General features: G+C 33.8%; 1 protein-coding gene across 2 annotated transcripts in view; it reads right to left on the bottom strand.

Moving 5' to 3' along the window:
* LOC115882669 (autophagy-related protein 16-1) overlaps window positions 1-26,289 on the bottom strand; it is a 627,679-nt gene that overhangs the window by 10,187 nt on the left and 591,203 nt on the right. The window contains exons 10-11 of one of the 2 annotated variants that reach the window (XM_030900865.1): window positions 3,737-3,863; window positions 2,765-2,944 (exon numbers count right to left, since the gene is read on the bottom strand). In XM_030900865.1, coding sequence (XP_030756725.1) covers window positions 2,765-2,944; window positions 3,737-3,863 — 307 coding nt within the window. The remainder of the gene's footprint in view (window positions 1-2,764; window positions 2,945-3,736; window positions 3,864-26,289) is intronic. The other variant, XM_030900864.1, reaches the window with a different exon arrangement.

Genomic DNA, 26,289 nt, shown 5'->3' with positions numbered 1-26,289 from the left:
ATCATACTTCTTCAGCTATTGGTAAGCTCCTGATGGACACATGCTATCGACTTCGAAAATTTATTGATAAATGTTTTCGTTACGGTTTGACTTGGATAATTTAAATATTTTTAAGTATTATTAACCATATTCCATACGAGATTTATGCCCTCAATCCCAGTATCACACTTCTTCAGCTACTGGTAAACACCTGACGGACACATGCCATCGACTTCGAAAATTTATCGATAAATGTTTTTGTTATAGTTGGACTTGGATAATTTAAATATTTTTAAGTGTGATTAACCATATTCCATAAGAAATTTATGCCTTCAATCCCAGTATCACACTTCTTCAGCTATTGGTAAACTCCTGATGGACACATGCCATCAACTTCAAAAATTTATCGATAAATAATTTTGTTACAGTTTAACTATGATAATTTAAATAGTTTTTAGTATAAATAATTGTATTTCATAAGAAAATTATCCTCTCCGCCTCAGTATCACACTTCTTCAGCTATTGATAAACTCCTGATGGACACATGCCATCAACTTCAAAAATTTATCGGTAAATAATTTTGTTACAGTTTAACTATGATAATTTAAATAGTTATTAGTATAAATAATTGTATTTCATAAGAAAATTATCCTCTCCACCTCAGTATCACACTTCTTCAGCTAGTGGTAAATTCCTGATGGACACGTGCCATCAACTTCAAAAATTTATCGATAAATAATTTTGTTACAGTTTAACTATGATAATTTAAATAGTTTTCAGTATAAATAATTGTATTTCATAAGAAAATTATCCTCTCCACCTCAGTATCGCAGTTCTTCAGCTATTGGTAAGCTCCTGATGGACACATGCCATCGATTTCGAAAATTTATCGAAAAATGTTTTTTTTATAGTTGGACTTGGATAATTTAAATATTTTTAAGTATGAATAACCATATTCCATAAGAAATGTATGCCCTCAATCCCAGTATCACCCTTCTTCAGCTATTGGTAAACTCCTGATGGACACATGCCATCAACTTCAAAAATTTATCGATAAATAATTTTGTTACAGTTTAACTATGACAATTTAAATAGTTTTCAGTATAAATAATTGTATTTCATAAGAAAATTATCCTCTCCACCTCAGTATCACACTTCTTCAGCTATTGGTAAACTCCTGATGGACACATGCCATCAACTTCAAAAATTTATCGATAAATAGTTTTGTTACAGTTTAACTATGATAATTTAAATAGTTTTCAGTATAAATAATTGTATTTCATAAGAAAATTATCCTCTCCACCTCAGTATCACACTTCTTCAGCTATTGGTAAACTCCTGATGGACACATGCCATCAACTTCAAAAATTTATCGATAAATAATTTTGTTACAGTTTGACTTGGATAATTTAAATATTTTTAAGTATGATCAACCATATTCCATAAGAAATTTATGCCCTCAATCCCAGAATCACACTTCTTCAGCTATTGGTAAACTCCTGATGGACACATGCCATCAACTTCAAAAATTTATCGATAAATAATTTTGTTACAGTTTAACTATGATAATTTAAATAGTTTTCAGTATAAATAATTGTATTTCATAAGAAAATTATTTCAGCTATTGGTAAGCTCCTGATGGACACATGCCATCGACTTCGAAAATTTATCGATACATGTTTTTGTTACAGTTTGACTTGGATAATTTAAATATTTTTAAGTATGATTAACCATATTCCATAAGAAATTTATGCCCTTAATTCCAGTATCACACTTCTTCAGCTATTGGTAAGCTCCTGATGGACACATGCCATCGACTTCGAAAATTTATCGATAAAGGTTTTTGTTACAGTTTGACTTGGATAATTTAAATATTATTAAGTATGATTAACCATATTCCATAAGAAATTTATGCCCTCAATCCCAGTATCACACTTCTTCAGCTATTGGTAAACTCCTGATGGACACATGCCATCAACTTCAAAAATTTATCGAAAAATAATTTTGTTACAGTTTAACTATGATAATTTAAATAGTTTTTAGTATAGATAATTGTATTTCATAAGAAAATTATCCTCTCCACCTCAGTATCACACTTCTTCAGCTATTAGTAAGCTCCTGATGGACACATGCCATCGACTTCGAAAATTTATCGATAAATGTTTTTCTTACAGTTTGACTTGGATAATTTAAATATTTTTAAGTATGATTAACCATATTCCATTGCAGAAGTGTACAGAAAATATCGTCATTGTTTAATGTGCCTAATTCTGAATAGGCTTTTTGCAAAGTGACTGAAAATAGATGTTTTTTTTTTGTAAAAATTCCTTCTTTTGTGTAAACAGCCGGCGTTTTTTAACATGCCTAGTCTTTTTGCAAAAAGCCGGATTATTCTATGCGCCTGCGACATATACATACTTATTTTTTAATACTACATACTTTTTATTTTTCTTTAAATTTCTTAGAGTCTGAGTTTAATGTAGTTTTCCTAGTAGAATTTTGTATTTATGAATGGAAATGTATATAAATGGATCTAAAAATGGAAGCGCCACATCGTCGAAGATCCGAGGAATAAAGAATAATTAATAATTTTACGCACGTCGTTTGTGAGCATGCCATAATCGCTGATTATGATGCAGGCATAATAAAAATGAGGTAATTGATTTGTTTAGCATAATTATATATCTACTAAATTAATTTTGTATGCGAAGTCATTGACGTTCTGTCCAAGTTTACAATTTTATACTCTTCATTTTTTTACCGAATGGCAAAAAGTAAATGTTACCTCTAGTTAGGTCTAAAGATGTTACTTTTCCATTAAGAACTATATTGTTGGCACTAGATTCGGACCTGCTGTCCCAGAAACGGACAGTCTTGTCAAAATGGCCGCTGATTATGGAGCTGCCAGCGTTGTCAACGGTCACTAGATCGTTACAACTCGAACCGGCAAATTTGGTTTCAGTACCTGAAAAGAGATAATTTAATTATATTATTAATCCACATTTTTAATCCATTTTAACCCACATTAAACCAATGTTTGTTGTCCAGTGAACAAACAAAAAAAATTAATATACAAAATACCATGCTAATGTGATAAATTTTTTAAAGTATTTAGGAAAGGGCGATTTTCACAAATTTAAGATTTGTCAGCATTCATGGAATACAGGGCACAGAGTAGATTTTAATAATGCAAAAATTTAGACATTCTAAACAAAATTCTAAACAAAAAATAAAAAAGGCTTTTTTAATACAATCTAATAAAAATAAATGTATTGTCCAGGCATCTGTATAGGTTAGTTTTGGTTAATGTATGGCAATCGCTTCTTTGATTTTAATGAACATAACACAAATAAACATAACTTAAGTAAAAATTAAAAACAAATTAATATAATCATACAGATAGTTTGAGTTTTTTTTTCGGTTTTACCTCAATAAGTAATTATTTTTATCATGTAGTAATTGTTAATTTTGAAGTTTAACTTGATATTATGTCATTTTAACAGAACGTCAACGGTTTTTATAGACGTATCTGTTGAAAAAATCTAAAATGTTCTTAACTAGTTGTATTTAGATATTTAAAAAAAATTCTTTGTTCTTTAGGTTTTTTTTTGCTTCCGACGATGGGAATTCGAGATTTACTTCCCGACACGTTAATCATTTTTTATAATTTTTAATGGTAATGCTAATAACGGCTCGTTTAAGTTTTTTTTTACAGTTAAACAAAAATTTTGAAATATGTAATTAATCTACGACTTACAAGCTCTATTCTTTAAATCCCAGATCTTTAACGTTCTGTCGTGACTCCCTGTGACTATTTTCGAGGCGTCTCCCAAAAATTTAGCTGCCAGGACCTTGCCAGAGTGTCCTGTTAACGTATGCTGTAAAAAAAAAGAAACATATTAGAAAAAATGTCTTATTTGAATCTCATGGTTTGTACGTTATCAAAATTAAAAGTACTGGTAAAATTCAATACTTATGAAATAAAGATTATAACTTTTTTTAATATTAATAAAAGGCACGTGTGTAAAATAAATAAAGTAAAGATTTCAGTTAACGTCTCCTTTTTGCTGTCAGGGCTAATCTGGACGGGGCCTATTTTGTTTACGCGGAATCAGAACCGCGGTCCTCGGCCATATCATGGTCAATAGCCTATCGACCTGGCTAGCGTCTAAATCGACTCTTACTCACGAGATATCCGATCTCGAACCGGCGTGAATGAGCAGTGTGTGTCAATAGATTTGACACTTTTGCCTTTTTTTAGACAAAAGGACGATACAGAGTTTCGAACCGGTCACCCGTCCATCCACCAGTACCGCCTTACGTCGCTTAACTTCGATGTTCTAATGAGAACTGGTGTTTGGACTTAGCTGGGCCGTTGCGATGTATTTAGCTCCAGCCGTCGCGATTCCGTCGCGCGTCGGTCGCCAACCGTAGTAACTGGCACTGATATGTACGTAGCGTCGCGCGTGTTCGCTCCAGCCGTCGCCGTCGCGCTCCTAGAGCCGTAGTTCCGCCTGTCGCGAACAGTAGTAACTGGTAACTGCAGTAACTGATTATCGACGCTCGACCTCGGCGGCGACGTAACTTCGCTTCAGCCGTCGCGCTCCTAGAGCCGTGGTTCCGTCTGTCACGGACAGAAGTAACTGATGGTCCCTGCTGTAACTAGGTTTAGCCTGTCGCGATTTGGTCGGTTACTATTGGCGTTGGTGCTTCCGTCGCTACGTTACTTTCGAAATAGCGATTTTTGGTATGTACTAGGCATGTTATAAAATAGCTTTGAAAGATGAAACGCAAAAGCAAATAAAATAAAATAAAAATATTTTATTTGCTTTTATACATTTATATAAGTTTTATTGTTTATATCTAATTTTAAGGTTAGGTTAGGCCAATAAACATTTTTTTGACAGTGGTTTGGACTTTGTTCTTGATTTTAACATTAAATATATTATATTATATATTTATCTATACTAATATATAAAATCCTTAAGTGACTGACATACTGATTAATCACGATCCTGCTCAAAGTAACTCACTCAACGTAAGAAACTCAATTTTGGCATACAGGTTGATTCTAGGGTGTAGAGGTTCGATAAGAAGGGCTTTTTTAAAATTCCAATTCCAAGGGGGTGAAACCACCCCTCAAATATTACAATATTTTTTATTTAAAAAACGGTTAAGTTTCCGAAAAAAACGCTTAAACACGTATATTTTATTTTGTTTTTTACATATTTTAAGATTTTTTAAAAATGTATACAGGGTGTTTCGAAAAATCTGGTCATTGATTAACCACGATCCTGCTTAAAGCGCTTGACGTAAAAAGCTCATTTTTTGAAAACGGATTGAATTTAGGGTGTAGAGGTTCGATAAGGAGGAGTTTCTCAAATCTCAAATTCAAAGAGGGTGACACCGCCCCTCGAATATTACAATATTTATTATTTAAAAAACGGTTAGTCTTTCAGGAAAACGCTTGGACACGCATAATTTATTTTGTTTTTTTTACATATTTTGAAATTTTTTAAAAAATCATACAGTGTGTTCCAAAAGTTGGGTAATTGATTAACCACGATTCTGCTTAAACTGCTTGACGTAAAAAGCTTATTTTGGCGGGCGGATTTTCGAAAGATCAAATTCTAACGAGATGAAACTACACCCTCAAATATTACCAAGTTATATTTATAATAATCGCCATATTGTTTTTCTCATGCTGCATAAACACATGAGAAAATTTTATCAGTTTGTATGTTAATGGCAATTCTTGCTTTGTTTATCATCACCATTACAAATGATTAATTCATTGAATGAACTCGCGGGTACACGCTAGTATTATATATTTATGCAATACACATAAATATGAGCCTTTGATTTTATTTAAACGAAAATTGATGGAAAATAACAAGGAATGTCATCGTTTTTGGAAAATGAGTGGCGGATAAAAGTTACATTAGTCTACAAAAATATAGATAACTTAGATATATTTTTAGCGAGGACCGCGACACTTTGGAAGTCTGAACCTCGGTTACAAAATCGCGGTATTTTTTCGGCACGGTCGCTATTGTAACGCGACTGATGTGGAACCAGTATTCCCATCACTACTTCAAATACCGTAAAAAAATAGGCCACACTAGCTATAGTTACAGCTATTCATGTATCTTTCCCATTTTACTATGGCCGTAAATATAATTAGCGAACCATCAAGAAAAAAAGATTAGAAATTTTTCGCAAAATCGTGCGAAAAAGCTAATTAAATATAGTTCCCCGTGTGGCTTTTTCCCTACGTCCGTAAATCCATCTCGATCTAAACCGTTTAACTACGCCGGCGAGAAAAAAAAATGGTAAGAAAAATCCCATTACTCTATAATTACCAGGCTAACTGTAAGACAAGGCTAATTCCGCTTTTAAGTGATTCCATGCCCATTTTTTTTCAGTTTTACGGCTTTTATGAGAACGCTATAACGTAACCCATGAATCAAAATATAGTTTTTTATATCTTTAGGATGCTGGCTTAATATTTTTTAATGTGTGGCAATTAATAATATACACGTCGGATATACACGGTGGTACCGTAAACTTCGGCAGCATGTTCTGCAGATAAAAATGTTCGTATAAATGTATGTCCTAAATGCTTACCATTATATAAATTTGGTTACTTAAGGTTGCGTAAATGAGTTTGGGTTATTTAAAATACCAATTTTAGTGTTTCATACAACTAAAGGTGATACAGATCACCATTAGAAATGCCGGGGTGTTTATGGCTACTTTTAGTCACCCAGAAAACCTTTATGTAACCCAAGGTGTCGACTGTAGCGACTCCCTGCGAACGAAGTTTGACATTAAGCAATTTGATAGAAAATGTGCAGAAAACAAAACATAACCTCATAAAATTTAAATAATACTGTTTTGGTTCAATTTGATCTGTATTTAAAGTGGTAGGAGTTCTAGGGTCCTTTGGTACTTTGGTAGAACAGTTAGGAATGAATTGACTATAGAAAAAAGCTCTTTAAGTGCAGAATGTGTAATGTTAAAGCGCAAAGCTCATTCTCTTATGTTATGCATTCTTTAATGCCTTAACAAGGCATCTTCCTGTTCCTGATCGTTTTGGCAACTTTCTGTTGGAAATATCTCAGATTGATCCTGATCTCTGCTTGTGGATGGTAAATTTGCATGCTGGCTTTCAATATTGGTAAATGTAGTTTGAATGAGGTTTGGATTATTCCTATTTTTTTAAAACTCTGAAGAACCTTTCTTTTGAACGTAGATGTAGTTTTGTGTTTTGTCCAGTTTATTTTTTTATTATTTATTATAATACCGAATTGCTTTGCTTGCTAATATATTATTTGTTTTGATTATATTAAAAATTTGAGGTTATGTCATTAGGTTTGATATTCGGCAACTACAGGTTATATAAAGCATGCAACCATTTGAAAGGTACAAAAAAAACGATTTGAGGGAACAATTATATAACTTGTAGTGTTATTGGTTACATAATGGTTCTTAATAACACCTTTAATTATATAGTGTATATCTTGCGTACCTTTCTAACACCTAATACCAGAAGTTATATAAAATAGATGTGAACACCTTTATAAAACCTTCCCGATGTAAAGATGCCAGGTTTACACATTGTAGTCAACACGTATGCACAAAGGTTAAACGTCCGCCTCACAATGTAGCCACAGTATAGCATTTACGTATACACAAAGTAAGAGATACACAGTGTGCCGTAGATACACAGTGCTTGTGTATTACGTCTAAACTCTGTTTACACATTGCAGTTGTGACTACCGCGTGTATACGTATGTATTTTGCTTCGTATATCTTGTGCTAGATAAAACTACTTCTTATGAACGAATTTAGGAAATAATACAAGTTTTGATGCCTAACTTTTCGTTCTTTTTAAGAAATATTTATTCAATGATACCAATTATATCTTTTTAGAACGAAAATTAGAAAGACAAAACTTTGTATGTTCCAAAAGTATCTCGATCGTAAGTTCAAGAGAAGTAGCCTTAAAATTGTTCCATTTTTGTTTTGTATTAAATGTACCATTTTTCTTCCATAAAATGTATTAAGTGGTTAAAAAATAAAATTATTATATTTCTTTATATCATGGAACGCAATAGCGCAAATAACAAAATAATAATAATTATTTACACTGCAGAAACCAGAAGTAAGAAAACACTGTAAAAGAACAGAATTTATATCAAAATGTATTAAAAATATAAGTACCTAGTATAACAACATACTAAAATGGTAAACACTGGTATATCGCCACGATTTGGTGGACCTCGTTTAGTCATTTTTTTCTCCTCTTTTCTCTCCAAGCAATTGGTTTGTTAGCATACTCATTCATCGAGCACTCTGTTGGACTTTGTTGTATTTTATTTCCAGATTGACAATCTCACCCTTAAATTTTATATAAAACTGATTATTGAATATTAAACATATCTGTATATTGATCCATCAATAACTTACCGAATATCAGTGTAAGAAGTTCTGGGAAGTGTTTAAATCTTTCTATCTCTGGTCCATTTAGATTTTTATTATTTCCAAATTAAAAAAAATATATTGCAGAGCTAACCTCTTTATCATTATACGAGAATATTTAGAGTTTTCATTCATTGGAGTCAAAATTTGGTAAATTGGGTATCGAGTAAGGGAAGAGTCGCTGCTATAATATTAAGGTTAGGTTAGGTAGGTTTTAAGGTAACAAGGTAATTAAAAACTTGTGCTTACCTTAAAATCTCTTTTAAACTACACACAAACAGAACATTTATATAGAGCTTCCGAATGATAAAACAATAATGGCTGCTAACACATACAACTCCTAGAAAGCACTTGGTCGGTGTATCTACGCTGAGGCTATCCGCGCGTGCGCACACCTTCATTTCATGCTAGAATGTAGACACAACAATACACTATTACAAAGTGTCTATATAAATATTTATATTATGTGTATATGTCACATTTTTACAAGATGTGTACTATAGGCACAATTATGATACGAAGTATCACACATACATATGACTTATACATTGTATGTCTCATATACCGACGTCAGATTTCATCATTTTAATAATTATTTGTTACGTTACAAAAAACTCTTTAGAATCTTGAGTGCATACGGTATACAACTAGTAAACACTGTATCACACAATTCTATCAATATAAACCTGCAGTATATATCTCATATGTATATGTTAAGAACTAGATGAACATGGGTTCACTTTAACATAATGTTGTTTCTCATGTGTCTCCCTTGTAGAAACGTAATTTCATTTGGACGTGCTATATGGGATAATGGTTCTTAATAACACCTTTAATTATATAGTGTATATCTTGCGTACCTTTCTAACACCTAATACCAGAAGTTATATAAAATAGATGTGAACACCTTTATAAAACCTTACTATGAAACCTTTAGTAACAAGAACCTCTAGTTTTATAAGGAAAGTGATAAACAACATTTTAAGGTTACTATTAGTGATAAGTAACCAACGCTACACTTATATAAATCAAAACACTGTAAGATACCAATGAGACATTTATTAAACCTTTATATAACTAACCTTGAGAATATATAACCTAAAGGAACTTAAAATGTTACTTGGGATGGGACCATGATATTAGGAAATTATCATTGATAATAAAAAAAAGAGTATCTAAATATGTGAGGGAGCCGAGGGAGGCTACATCATAATTGGAAACGGTTGAATAAGCTGAGAATGATGATGATGATAGATTACTACAAGTAAAAATCGAGTCATACATTTCACGACACTCTGGTATATTTTGCGATAAAGCTTACCCGTTCTCTGCCCACGCTAAGTATCTCGATATGAGCAAAACGGCGCAGAAACAGTTAAAGTTTTTTTCGAAAGAGGAAGAATAAGAAGAAAAAACGAAATATAAGTAACGGTGGCGACTAAATTGGAAGCGCTAGGTTCACTGCGATCGAATTCTATTAAAAGATTAAATTCAATTTAACAGCTGTTCGATTATATATTAACTCAGAACAGCGTGTTGGATATAAAGGGAAAAAATCGACACATTCTTCCTAATCATTAATGTTCTAATTTTTTCTCATCAATAGAAAAATCATTTTGTTTCGTCTAGAAACATCTAAAATACATTATTTTGTTATAATACCGTAAATTTTATGCTGAAAATTATTTTTTTCTGTAGCAACTGTTAAAATTGTATTATATCTATCAAAAATAGTAGATAAAATAGTACTTTAACCGCAGGGGTAGATTAAATAATACTTTAACAGTGAGGATAGGTTAAAAACTTTATTGCTTCTCGCATGTTTTTTAATTGCTTCCATTTTTGAAAATTTTTGTTTTCCTTTTCATAAGTTATTCGGGATTTAAATGGCAGTAGTTTGAATATGGCGTTTGTCGCCTCAGCCTGAATATCTGTTGGTAATTTACTTATTTCGTTTTGAGCCATTTCTGGCTCCAATTCAATCAGCAATCGACACAAAAGAGAATTAAAAAATATTGACTCAAAACTGACAACTAAAGAGACAGCTTTACGAGTATTTATTTGTCAAATTACATAGAAACCAACGTCAACCCAGCACAATATTTTTTCTACTCGTAATAAATTCTTTGACATAATAATTTCTGAATATTTTTTAAAAAGTAACTCTCTATGGAAAAAAATATTGTTTTATACACGACGTTAAAATTGCATTATCGTCTTGTATAAAAAATAACTAAAATATGCTTTTGTTTCATAAAATATGTTAAAAAATGCCATATCAAAAGTATTTTATTGCTATTTATTAGAAAACATTACGAATTCAACTAGTTCTCTTTCAGGAATATTAACGTTTTTCAGAGAAAATAATATTGAAAATGAATTGTATGGGAGAATATGTAATACCGCTTATAAATATGTAATGTTTTTCTATAAAATGACAGAAGAAATAAATTATGTGAGTATTAAAATTCAGAAATACGTGTTCTGCAAATATATCTTCTGCTGTTTAGGAAAATATTGGCTAGATTGAACAGAAAATGAAGACAATTGATATACAGTGCTTACTTTTGACGCAGCTGGATCGTTTCCTTAAAATTATTATTTTTTTTACATTGTATATTTACACAAAGTGAAGCTAAGTGTTACACCACTCTCAAGGGGATGTAAAAAATAGGAAGGTGAATCTGTTTTAACATGTACGATTGTCCGGCTCTGTGGTAAAGGGAATATTCCGACGTCAATATGTGTAATTTTTGAAATGTGGCGGTATCTGTACCCGAGGCAAAGGACTTTTTTTCATAAATCTCAGTGAAATAAGTATACCTAGACGTTTCTAAAATAGCTGTTGTTACGATGATATTTCGCTAGTTACATCTCGTTTTATAATGATATATATATATATATATATATATATATATATATATATATATATATATATATATATATATATATATATATATATATATATATATATATATATATATATATATATATATATATATATATATATATATATATATATATATATATATATATATATATATATATATATATATATATATATATATATATATATATATATATATATATATATATATATATATATATATATATATATATATATATATATATATATATATATATATCATCATCTCCATTCCTGGATAAAACACTACTATATATATATATATATATATATATATATATATATATATATATATATATATATATATATATTAGAATATTAAAAATCAGAATTGCTTCACATCCTCATTATACCCCGACCGATCGAACCAATCTCATCCGCTCGATAAAAACCCAGCAACACTTCAACTAACGTCCTTCTTAACGGGTACTTCTCCATCCTCTAATGGTACCACGGTACCCGATTTGCGGGCGCAATTTCCCAACGCCATTCTTAATTAGCTGGATGGGATAATAAGCTGGAAGCCATTATATATATGAATATATATATTATATATATATATATATATATATATATATATATATATATATATATATATATATATTCCAATAAGGTTAATATTTGAACGCGCGTTTATAATATGTGGAGTAGATATTTAAGAACAAAATTTTTCACTCAATCTGCAGGAATATAATTACAATATGTTGATTACTTAATTTTATTATAATGAATTGATATATAAAATTGTATATGTTATGTTTGTTTACGCGGCCTTAATTGATAATAATAATATATATTATTATATAACAATATCACAGCAGTATTCCTTGATGAGTAATACTGGCAACATCATCAATATATCGAGCTAACTGGGATTTAAATTATTGATTGACCCGATGTCAATAAGAGATACTTTTAGGTATATATAATAATAACATGGTTTGATATAAATCCATTCAAAAATATGAAATAATTAGACGATTTTTTAGATAGCTTAACACCGTGGATTATAACCTATAAAAGGCAGACCGCCAGAACAGTTAGTCACTGCGTATTGCCCAGCGGTTTTACGATTTTAAGTTTTGAAAATATACACACCGGAAAAATCTAGTGATATAATTTTATTAAAGTTAAAAATAAATGTTTTGAATAAACAACCACATATTTGTAGGCCGATTCTTTCTACTTCGATTGAAACGAAGTAGTCACACTAGTTATTTCTAAATTTGGGATATTTGCAGAAGTGTTTGTGCATTTTTTGTCAAATGTATAAAAAGCACCTAGCATCAATTGTTCGAATTTAACCTGTACTGGCTATGTTTTTATGATAACTGGCCAGAATTCATTCAAATAACTCTGTTTAGTATTCAACGACATTATGGAGCGTAGACATCTTAACAGAGACGAAATGCTAAGGGCCATGGGTATGCTCGAAGCTGGAATGCGCCAAATCGACGTAGCTAGAGCATTAAATACAACGCAAAGTGTAATATCGCGATTAAGTGCACACTACCGTGAAAGTGGTGATGTTGCTGAAAGGCACACAGGGCGACATCGCATTACTACCACTCAGCAAGATCATTTTTTACAATTAAATGCTCGACGCCGACCGACTCTTACAGCATCAGAACTTAGCTAAATTCTCCAGGAAACACATAATGTAACCGTTAGTCCTGACACTGTTCACAATAGGTTAAGAGAGATCAACTTAAGAAGCAGACGCCCCTGGAGAGCTCAACCCTTAACGAGATGTTCAGTGGTCGAATGAACAATGGGCCAATGTTCTCTTCACGGATGAGTCACGCTTTGGAATTCATACGGATTCGAAAAGGCTTAGGGTATGGAGAGAACCGGAAAATCTTATTCGGTTGGATCATGTTCAGGAAGTGCACCCTTATCAAGGTGGAACAGTTATGGTCTGGGGAGGAGTCCAGTTAGGCCGAAAAACCGATCTCGTTTTTCTTGAAAGGTTTCTAACAGGAATCACATATCGTGATTTAATTCTTGAGCCTGTCGTGTTACCATATGCCAATGATTTTGGGAGAAACTTCATTCTCATGCATGACAATGCACGGCCTCATACAGCCAGAGTGGTAAGTGAGTTTATCAATGCTCATCAATTAAACATCTTACCCTGGCCGGCACAATCTCCTGACCTCAACCCCATCGAGCACGTATGGGACGCGGTCCAAAGAAGAATTTTGAGAATGGGTATGCCTCGTGAAACTCGTAGGGATCTGGTTCGGGCCGTGAATGCAGCGTGGCAGGCTGTACCTCAAGAAGAGATCGACAACCTGATCAGGAGCATGGAGAGACGATGTAGGGCTGTAATGAACAGTAGAAGAGGCTATACCCTTTATTAAGTAAAAATGGTTTTATCTTTTTTTTTTAATTCACAGTTTGGAATAAAAAAAACATATTTTTTGAGTTCAATGAAAATCAAGGTAAATTTGAAAAATTCGGTAAATTTCGCATTTTTATTTCCAGTACGTCATGTAAACTATTTGTTTATTTTAATTTTATTATATCAGAAATGCAAATAATAAAATTACTGACGATGGCTGGATAAAATTGTAATATCCCTAGACTTTTCCGGTGTGCGTATATTTTTTTACTATATTGTAATTAATAATGATAGAATAAACCCTAGAATATTAAAAATCAGAATTGCTTCACATCATCATCTCCATTCCTCGATAAAACACTACTGGCACCATTCCGGTACTCCTCATTATACCCCGACCGATCGAACCAATCTCATCCGCTCGATAAAAACCCAGCAACACTTCAACTAACGTCCTTCTTAACGGGTACTTCTCCATCCTCTAATGGTACCACGGTACCCGATTTGCGGGCGCAATTTACCCAACGCCATTCTTAATTAGCTCGATACGATCGGTGTTGACGAGCACGAAAACAGTACTTCGGCCTAACAATATATCGATAATGATAGAGTACCACCCCCGCGGTGCCCGAGGGTGGACGATGGTACCGCGTCTACGTGGAAGGCCGAACCGAGCGGGCAACGATGACGGTCTCGGTCTCGGGGTCAGTGAGCCATCGTGTCAAAGGGGTACCGTCCGTCGTCTTCGGCTTTGATATCTCGGCTTATTGCTTCGGGTGAAAGTACCCGCAGTGGGTACCAGACTCTCTCATTAGCGCGGCACGGGTCGGAGGTCGAGGATGTGGTACTGGGATCGAGTCACGATCGACGATTGGTCAATATCGCACATAAATTGTTATAGTATTTTTATGGCTGTTTTGTGTTTGTTTTGTGTTTGTTGTGACTAGACGAGAGAATAATTATTGTCATACCATATTATTAAATCTAGCATTATTCTTCAGTTTGTTACTTCTCTTCTTTCATTTGAGCACAGGCTTGCGTTGTTGTGCAGTTTGATGGCATTTTGTTTCAGTATTTCTTAAACTGTCAAAGGCACATTTTTTACGATGGTTGTCTTTTATATTTTGCATATAAACATAGTAGGTGCTTGTCAACATCTTTAGTTAACTTAACGCCAAAGTTTTAGACATTTTACTTCCTGCCGAACAAGACAGTTTCTTCCTGCCGAGACCTCTTTTTCCTTCAATTTTACCCTTATTTTAGGTATTTTTCATTTCTCAATAGATGCCCTAAATATGATGTTTTTCTTATTTTTTTATTTTTTTTTATTCTCTTTTTCTTATCTTTTTATTTTTTTTTTAATTTTTATTTTTTTAGACCGCTTCCTTTAAAGCCGTATCTAAACTGTATTTTTGAAGTTGACGAAACATTTTAGCCGAAAAATTTTAGCGCAATAGCCGTTAAAATGACTTTTTTATATTGTCAATCACCTTGCAAAAATTAATACTTTTGTGACGTTTGAAAAAAATATATATTATTTTATTATAATACCGTAAATTTTATGCTGAAAATTATTAAATACGCTTTTGTTTCATAAAATATGTTAAAAAATGCCATATCAAAAGTATTTTATTGCTATTTATTAGAAAACATTACGAATTCAACTAGTTCTCTTTCAGGAATATTAACGTTTTTCAGAGAAAATAATATTGAAAATGAATTGTATGAGAGAATATGTAGTACCGCTTATAAATATGTAATGTTTTTCTATAAAATGACAGAAGAAATAAATTATGTGAGTATTAAAATTTAGAAATACGTGTTCTGCAAATATATCTTCTGCTGTTTAGGAAAATATTGGCTAGATTGAACAGAAAATGAAGACAATTGATATACAGTGCTTACTTTTGACGTAGCTGGATCCTTTCCTTAAAATTGATACACCACCAAGTGATACACCACTCCCAAGGGGATGTAAAAAATAGGAAGGTGAATCTGTTTTTCGATATCGGCTATACGATTGTCCAGCTCTGTGGTAAAGGGGACATTCTGACGTCAATATGTGTAATTTTTAAAATTGTTTTAAAGTTTTCAGGATTAAATACAGGTTTATAAATACAGAATACTGGTTCAAATACAGAAGTACCATAATAAAAAAAATTATTACAAAATCAACATTGTCAAATTGGCTAATATCTCTCAGGAGGCAATTATAACATGGCGAAAAGCTTCAAGTTTACTATTTGTCAAAAATCCCATGAGTATTTTAATAGTATAAAGTAAGATAGACCTTGTTTGCTCTAGTCGATATATTTGCACTTTTAAGTTGCTTTGAAATGTCCATTTCATACATTACGCAAAAGAAAAAAGAAATGGATATATATTGACAAAACATTCAACATTTCTTTTTATAGCAATTCTGAATTTAAAACAGCCTCTACACTATGCGGAGAACTCTTCGAAGCAGGTCAAGGTCGTGTTTTGTCGCCCAACTTTGAACGCTTCGTTTAAAGCCGTATCTAAACTGTATTTTTGAAGTTGACGAAACATTTTAGCCGAGAAATTTTAGCGCAATAATTTTTTACAATTTTCGAAGACAGCTGTCTCAACAAAAATGCCTTGCCGAGTTGGTTTCTGTTTTCGGTAATGAAGCACCACATCAGTCGAGAATTTCTCTCCCCGTTGGCGCGCACCCCCTCCCCATCTCCGCTCCCCGCATCACCAACCAGGTCCCCGAGCCCTCTGGCCTTCCCTATAGGCCACCAGCCTGGTATTTCCAATACCACACAGTCCTACAGCCCCAGCGCGGGCACGGGTATTAGGTAGCAGTGTCCTCGCAGTCGAAGAAAGGCTTCGCCAGGCCCAAGGGAGGCGAGCCAGGTTCGCCTCTGCTCAGGAGAGCCCTGTCCCCCGACCGGCTGCACCCTCGGAGTGCCGAAACCAAGTGTTCCATATCTCCGTTGTGTTCAACCGGGACGGCCACGCCAGCGGTCAAGAGTCAGGCCAGAACTGTGATCATGCCTTCGGTATGGAGGCCTAGCGCTCCGCTGGACAAGGACAAAGAGTCTGAAGTCGACAGCTCGCAGTCCTGTGACTCAGGTAACTTTTTTTATATACAGACGTTATTTTTGCTACTTTGCACTTTTTTCTTTTAATCGAGTTTCTTATTTAAACTTGTTATTTTCTTAATACAGATCTAGTTTTTGGTTTGTGTTTTCAAGAAGATCTGGTTTCTAATTGCACGTTTTTTAAATTATACATAACGACTTAACGACTTTTTTACTTTTCCAAAAATTACGAATGAACTGCGTGGTCAAAGATTCCAGTCCCCAGAAGATGCAGTCGACACCTTCAAAAACGCAATTTTGGAGGCACCAAGGAGTAGATTTTTGTAAACATACGACACACAATTGTTGTATTAGCTAAGTTATTATTCTTCCCCAACTCAGTTTACAATAGTGCCTAGTAACAGCAAATTGTATAAAAAAAATAGTAAGTAGTGCTATAATTTTGTAATATGGACAGATAGGAACATAACTAAAAACACCAAAAAGACCCTTGTTCGATCTTTGGTGTTCTCCATATTCCTATACGGGTCTGAGTCATGGACCGTCAAGAGCGCTGATAGACACCATATAGATGCATTTGAAATGTGGTGCTGGAGGAGAATGCTCCGTATCCCTTGGACAGCTCGAAGAACGAACCAGTCAATTCTCAATGAACTCGGCATCACAGATCGATTATCCACCATCTGCCGTAGACGCATCCTGCAATACTTCGGTGATATCACTCGCAGAGGTGAAGACAACCTTGAAAAACTCATTGTACAAGGCAAAGTAGAAGGCCGAAGACCCAGAGGACGGTCACCATCAAGATGGCTTGATCAAATAGCAAATATTACAGGTCATCCATTCCAATCAAATCTCAGAAAGGCGGAAGATCGCTAACGATGGAAGACGAAAATCACCAGTTGCACATAGCCATAATGTCACGATTCTTCAGACATGAAGAGACGACGAAGAAGAAGTTAGAAATAAAAGCTACAACGCGATGCCACCACAAGGCAATCGTCACACTGTCTATAAGGCCAGTCCGATTATGATCCCTGTAGATCTCTAAGATCCCTCTTATGATCTCTAGGTTACATTCTCCAGTCCTATCCTTTTCAAAATGTCTAACAACTGGGAGATTGAACCTTTCATAGATCTTTGCCTAATAGAAAGAACTGCCAATTTGCCAGTCTGTTTTACTGACATAAAATATGTTCTGTCGTTTCTTCTTCAGATGACCAAGTCTGCACATGGCTTCGTCCTTTTTTGCTAGTTCCACAAATTGTGCCGGTATATTTATACATGCTCTTTTTATAGTAGCTGTTATAAACTTAAATAGATAATTTATATTAAACGCAGGAATTCTTGAGATAATACTGCCATAATATTTGTTAAATAAATTAAATAAGTATATATATTATTCAAATAATTTGCATAAATTATTAGTTTTCTCAGTTATTTCCTTCTCACATTTTAATGGACAGTGTGCCAGTTTGCCGCTTTTTTTACCTAGCTCGAAACTAGTATAACGATGTTGAACAAATAGCCGCGCTGAAAAAAACGACCTCTGTTGGCTGAAAATGCCATTTCTTGTATAAGCATACTTATAGTAAATATATTTAATTTAACTGTTACCCATAAACATTTCTCATAATTAAATTGGCATTTATTGAAATGCGTGCGTACATAAGAAATCAGGAGAGATTCAGAATTACGAGCTAGGCAAATGATCAAAAATGTGCGAGCCGGCCGGAATGAAGTAATATATCAGAATAATTGAAACAGGTGGATACACACGTTGGTTACGAATTTCGTTAATTGATCAAGAATGTCTATAAAATATATTTTTGAAATTATGTCAAATCAAGTATATAGATAAAGGACATAAATTTTGATTGCAATGCTCCCCGGCTTCCTGACAAAACTTACATTACTAACGACTTAACTGCCAAAAAGATCTGAACCTTAATTGGTAGTATTAATTAGAGTTTCCGGAACCGTACTAAAATATTTTCGTTCAATGATTGTGGAGTTCGTGAATCAGCAAGCAATGGATGGTTTTCAAAAGTAAAAGCGATAAAAAATTGAGTTTCAAATGAAAATAATATCAAATTATTAAGTCATGAGAAAGTAAACATGAACACAAATAATGAACACAAGCAAAAAAAAAAAGAAAACACATAGGTAGCTTAAAAATGACTTCAAACAACATCAACCAACGTCGAAACCAATTTAACTAAATTTGAAGAAAAAAACTAACATTTTCAATTAAAGATGCAAATGCCTATAAAAACAAAACACAAAAAAATATAACTAATACATTTAGCAATATTATACTAAATGATAAAGTAACATACTTAAACTTCAATAATTGCTAATAAAAATTATAGAAACTTCAAAATAACTTCAGAAGTAAGAAAAGTAAGAGATAGTATCACTACTTATTTAGAAGAGTTTGATTAGAAAAAAAAACAAACAAAACAAACAAAATAACGCTTTATTGTGCAAAAAGCCAGAATAGCTTCATCGACAAAGCATTTACAAAACAAACAAAAGTACAAAAAATATATAGAAATAAAAATACACAATATATATACATATATATATATATATATATATATATATATATATATATATATATATATATATATATATATATATATATATATATATATATATATATATATATATATATATATATATATATATATATATATATATATATATATATATATATATATATATATATATATATATATATATATATATATATATATATATATATATATATATATTAATCGGTTTAAAACGTTCTACGTCTTCCGATGCCATCTCTCCATGCCTGTCTGTCTCTCCATGCACCGTCTCCGAGAGATCTTTCCTCCATAAACGTGTCAATCCCTTCCTGCCAACTTCTTCTCGGTCTACCCGTTTTCTTCTTCCTGCAGGTTTCCAGTTTATAATTTGCTTTGGGATTCTTATTTCTGCCATTCTTTGGACATGCCCGTACCATATGAGTTGACTGTTCTTTATGTCGTCCACTATCGTATGTTTAACTTCTCTGTATCTGTGTATATCTCTCTTATGCGTTCATTAGTTATTCGCTCAAGTCTTGATTTGCCTGCTGATCTTCTCCACAAATCCATCTCTGTAGCTTCCAGCATTCGTTTTGTTGTTTCCTTAATTGGCCAGACTTCACAGCTGTACGTGGTTATACTCTTTATGATGGTATTGTATATTAGAGTTTTGTTCTTGTTGTTTATGCTTCTGTCCCACAGTATCCCATTCAATACCGTGATCCTTCCAAGTTGGTTTCGTTCTTTAATTGCTGTATCCAACAGTCCATCATTTGTGATTTGCATACCGAAATATTTGTATTTTGTGCAGCACTTAATTTTCTTCTCTTCTTCTAGTATTAGATCTTGTTGTTCTCCTCCGATACACATATATTCTGTTTTGTTAGTATTGATCTCGAGTCCTCATTTCTGATATTCTTCTACAAGCTTACGTGTCATATAATTTATGTCATCGTAATCTTGTGCTATGATCACCTGATCGTCCGCGAAGCAAAGTGTGTAGAGCATGTTATCCCCTATGGGTACTCCCATATTTCTACATTTTTGCTTCCAACCTTTGAGAACTTGTTCGAGATATATCTTGAACAGTGTTGGTGAAATACAGCATCCTTGTTTCAGACCTTTGGTTCCATTAAATCCTGTTGTTAACTTTTTGCCGACTTTTATTCTAGTTTTTGTTTGTTTATATAATGATTTCACTGCTTTTATTAGCTCTACATTTATATTGGTTTTTTCCATAGCTTCCCAAAGTCTCACAAGGGGAACGCTGTCGTATGCCTTCTGCAGGTCCACGAACACAAAATGTAGCTCTTGGTTTATATTGCTCTTTTTACTTATTACTTGAGTGACTGTAAATAAGTGGTCCACCGTCGATCTTCCGGCTCTAAATCCTACTTGTTCTTCGGCTTCTATTTCTTGGTATTCGTTTTCGATCCTATTTCTCAAAATTTTTCCATATATTCTACTCACGGTGGCTGTTACTGATATTCCCCTGTAGTTTTCGCACTTAGTACGATCTCCCTTTTTGTATATAGTTGAGAGGTAAGCCTCATTCCATTCTTGTGATACATCCGTTTCGTTTATGCAGTCCTAGAATATTTTCCTTAAGTGTTCGTACAGCTTTTTCGGTCCTGATTTAATTAACTCTGCCGGTATATTTCCCGGTCCGGGTGCTTTACGATTTTTTAGTGAGGTACATGCCTTAATTACTTCGTCCATTGATATTCTAATCGGGGATCCCATTGTTCTTATATTTGTCGTCACGTCAGGGTAGTCCATAAATTCGACTCTATTTTCCGTCATAAGATTTTCCATGTATTCTTCCCATTTTTGTGGTGTAATCGGGGAGATGATTTCTTTGCCTTTTCCCTTTCTGACATTTTTTTATAAATTTCCAACTTTCTGTGCTTCTTCTACCCCTTATATATATGTTTAGTTGATTACACTTCTTTTCCCATATCAGATTTTTCTTCTGGCATATTTCTCTTCGTACTTTAGCTTGGGCTTTTTTATATATTAGTTTGTCTTCGATCTTCTTGGTGCTCAAGTATTTTGTATATTTGCGTCTTTTATCCTCTATAATATCCTGTATCTCCGTGTCCCACCAGTAAGGCTTCCTTTTCCTTTCATTATTGTCGATTGTACCCAGGACCTCAGAAGCTGCTTTGTGTATGCATTCCTTGATATAATAAAAAAAAAATACACAATACAAATCATAAAATTCAAAAAAATTTAAGTCATTAAAATTACAAATAGAACATAGTACATGGACAATCGTAGAAGACAAAAAAAAGGCGTATCAGTAAAATTTTACAGTAGGAAAATTGTAAATAGATATAATTTTAAGAGTTATAAAATATTAAATACTCGACCTCTGACCAGTGTGTGAGATGATCAAAATTTTAAAATTCAAAATTGTTCATGATTAAACATCAACAAAAAAGTCGTTTACCGCATATAGGGGTCTCTCCAGTAAGTATAATTTCAGAGCTCTGCGAAATGCGGGAAAAAATAAAAGCGACTTGATATTCAAAGGTAGAAGATTGTACATTTTTTTGGCAATGTACAGTATTGAACCTTTAACTAGTTCTGAGCTCGGGGTTGGCAGATAAAGATCGTGCTCTGCATTCCTAAGTGGATAGTTATGAGATGGCCTTTCGGGAAAAGCAGATATGTGCTTGCGGATTAAGCAAACGGATTCAAAAATGAATAAAGAAGGAGGAGTCAGTATTTTGAAATTTTTAAAGAACTTCTGGCAGTGAGTTCTGCTGTTCAGTCCCAATAAATATTGAACTGCTCTCTTATGAAGTTTGAGAATACGATCAAATAACTTCATTGTCAAAATCAGAAACCAACTCGGTAATGCATTCTTGTTGAGACTACTCTGTCTTCGAAAATGTCGACTGTCGACGAAAAAACGTCTTTCTGGTGTATTTGGGGCAGTAAGGACGTCTTGCAATGCGGCAAATTATTTGCCCCGCGGCCCGACGTATAAATAACAACTATATAATACGTTTCTCTCTTATATATTACCACTACTACCGCAGAAGTCTTTAGTTTAAATTATTGTTATCCGTTGCTCTCCGAGAGAAAACAATTTCGAGATACGGCTATTCGTTTATTTGGTTTCTTCTGCGCTAACGGTGCACGGGTACAGGATTTGCGATGGCATTTTTACACGACGACGCCGAGTATTGTTGCGGTATCGTACGAAAAAAACGCCGCAGAACGATTCGGTTAATGATGAATTCGCCATATGGTTACGAGGCGTAAGATAAGAATGAGCTTGTTAATTATTATTGTTACGTTTTTATAACAGATAATTGAAATAATCGTTACACAAAATGCGTCTCAAAAGTGGCTCACCCCTATAACATGTTTATTTTTTCAGAACAAAAAAAAAAGATTTGGTGTGTTAGTATACGACATAAATTAGAATTGAGTGACGTATTCAATTGTTTTCGGTCACTTCCTTTTTCGCCGGAAATGACTACAACTTTTGATTTTTAAATGACAGCTTCGGTATTTTTTTTTTGACACTCTGAATAGAATGACATATCATCTATCATAGGCCAACTTTTGATATTCACGGCTGTGTTAAAAACACTAATTTTTAATCAAGGAGCCTTGGAAAATAGATTGGATCGTCTAATATTTTTTGTGTCTTGTCCTGGCCTGTTAAAAGATGCCCAAATCGAATTTTTAATCGTATTTCATTTTTTTTCAATTGGAGTGATTTTGAATAAGGGGTGGTGTACCCTTGTCATCTGTACATCGTTTCCAGATGGCCTCGTTGTGGCACAACCCTTAACAAATTGGTGGCGATTTTTTTTCTGTCTAATTTTATGTAAAATATCGTTTTTTTTTTAATCTGGCCCTTTCCCTAAAGACCGGCAAATAGTTTTGAGTATAGGGTAGTGTACCCTAGTCGCCTATACATCTTTTCCAAAGGGTCTCGCTGTGGCACAACCTTTAATAAATTAGTATCGAATTTTGCTAAGAACTAGATAGAATTTAAATTTTTAAAGTTAAATCTATATCTCTCATAAATAATTGTTCATTATAAATAAATATAAACTGGACCATTTCTATTAACTTATTATATAATTCTTCTAAATCTTAATAATATTTGTAACAACAGACAAGTGTCGCTGTAGATATATTTTAATTGAGGCGTTTCGACACCGAAAACCGTGGATGTGGCTGAAATCGGACGAAAAGCGTCGTTGCCATATGTTTACTATGGTTGGGATTTTTCTGAAACCGGGGATGGAAAACCGTGGCCATCTTCACGCCGGTACTAAAATATGTTAATAAGAAGTTGGTAGGCAGTTCTTTTAGTTTCAATTATCTCAAAAACTGTGACTTTGATTTTGATGTTATTATAAATTTTGTTGCAAATATGAATCGCGCAATTGATTAAGTATTGGTATCGCTTATATTTCTCTATACCTTTTTATTGTACCATTTAACGGTATACCATTAAAATTAATGCCAACGATCAACTGAGTCCATAATAAGACCGCATCGATCAATGGCAAACAAGAAAAAAGTGCTAATTACCCGTAAATCACGTTTTAAGTAGCGATTTTTACCGTAGCATATAATTAGGAACATGTAAATTGAATCGCCTCTCCCAAAGCTGCGGCCATACAGCTTTTCTTAACGAGTCGTTTACACACAGACCGTCAAAGAGCGTACGCGTAGCGTATATGGGAATTATTATATCTTGTTTGCTTCACTAATTAAACGTCTAAAGTAGGAAAAAAGGGCGAATACAAAAGGTACTGACGTTTTAGAGTACCATTTTGTATCTGTTGCGAGGCCGGCTATACGTATTTAATTAACGCCGGGTCGTGAATTGGTTTTAAAAATCCGGCAACGGACCATAGATACTCTCTCGAGCGACGGACGGTCAGATAGGTTCCCGCTGCTTAGCTATTACATCTCTTTTTTTTCGTTCTTCTATTCGCTTGTTGTTTGTTTTGTTCGCTCCTTGTCTGAGGAGCGTTTGGACCGGCCAGCGATGCTCCTAGAGATTTCGTATTTTTCTAATTTCGGCTTGCGTGTAATAGGCTGCCACTTATTTTCGAACTGAAATCATTGAATGGGAGATGGATAGAAAGAAACTGTAAAAGTGAACATTTCTTTAGCTTACTCAACTAGGTTAAACCAGTGAGTCTTGCCTGTCCTCACGTATTGAGCTGAAACACTTACTTTAACAAAAAAGAACATACATAGAATACAGGTCATGCAACGGAAAATGGAAAGGTCCATGATGGAGTTACACTTACAGATAAAATACCCAATCATACATACAATACGAAATCGAACAGGAGTAAGAGATGCGGTGATATCTGTCTTACATCTTAAATGGAATTGGGCAGGACATGTGGCTAGCATGACAGATGGACGGTGGACAAAGAGACTTGTGGAATGGAGACCAAGACACGAGGCCTATAGAAGCAGGGGACGACCTCCGAGTCGATGGACAGATGATATTAAGGGGGTGGCTGGAAACTGGATTCAAGTGGAACAAAATAGAAAGGAATGGCTAGAGTTAAGGGAAGCTTTTGTTCAGCAGTGCGGACGGTATATATAAGCTAAATGATGATGATAATTACTCAACTAGGTTTCACAATACATTTAGTTGGTCGTTGGAAAGCAGATTCTCGCTATACACTGAAAAAAATATTGATATATTTTAGTATTTTTAATAAGAAACTTGTAAAAATAAGATATTTTTACGTAGTTTCACAAAAAATGTAATTTTGCAAAACAGTTTATTAATATTAAATAATTATTACAAAACGATATTATTTTCACAATGAGTTTTGTGAGTTTCAAAATTAACGTTTGAAACTCACAAAACTGTTTCTCAAAAAAAGAAACTCACAACATCTGTTTTTTTTCTGTCAATTGCCAGCATTCTGACTCATACGATAAAATAGGCTCTACTATCGATTTATAGATTGTCATTTTTTGTTTTTAATTTTATTTTATTCGATCAAAGTATTGAATTTAGAATTCGGATACATTTTTTCCCTGTTAGATGTTCCTTCTTAAGATATTATAGTTCCTAAATATTTGTATTCTTCGCATTGCTGAGTTCTAAGTTCCGGTCTACCTGTCCATCGTCTGCCATTTTTAGATGTTCTGTTTTTGCCATGTTCACTGTCAATCCCCATTCTGAGTGCTCCTCTTTCAATTTTCTGAGCATATAGTCAATATCTTCCTCATCATTAGCAACTGTAACCTGATCATCGGCGAACAACAAATTTGTCAAGCATTGATTACCAATCTGTATCCCCATTCCTGAGCACTTACGTATCCATACATCCAGAGCTTCCTTGATATAGATTTTAAACAAAGTAGGCGACAAGCAACGACCCTTTTTAGGTCCTTTCGAGATATTGAAGGGTGCTGATATATTTTTGCCAATTTTTACGGCGCTTGTTGCGGTTTTATAAATCTTATGGATTGTACGGATGTATACTTTGTTGTACATACCTTGATTCATTAAGCAAAAAATTCAATATTCTAACCAATATTCAATAAAGTAATAGAAATATACTGGTTCAAATCAACGTTAAAAAATTGAGAGTGCGCAAAATCCACTGTCGTAAATTCCACGAATGAAAATTCCAATCTGCCTTTCCAGCGCTTTGTTAATGTCAAAATGGAAATATGGCGAAGACGTCCTGACAAACGTTTCTATCTATTCCCGCGGCTTTGTTCCCGGCTCGGGGTCCGGCGAGGGGCTATTTATAATTAGGCCCGAGACAGGTCCCCGCGCTGTTACCTTGTTGGTTCGTTCTTCCAATCGTAATTCAACCTTATCTCTGGCCATTGTTCGGGCCTTGTAAGGTGCATTTCTCTTTCTATTGTCGATGGCACGGCGGTCGGACGCATTCGAGTACGGTTTCGTTT

The sequence above is a fragment of the Sitophilus oryzae genome, unplaced genomic scaffold, assembly GCF_002938485.1.
Source record: "Sitophilus oryzae breed Bouriz unplaced genomic scaffold, Soryzae_2.0 scaffold_179_pilon_pilon, whole genome shotgun sequence".
In the NCBI taxonomy this organism is placed as follows: Eukaryota; Metazoa; Arthropoda; class Insecta; order Coleoptera; family Curculionidae; genus Sitophilus; species Sitophilus oryzae.
This window is presented reverse-complemented; position numbering and strand designations above follow the sequence as displayed.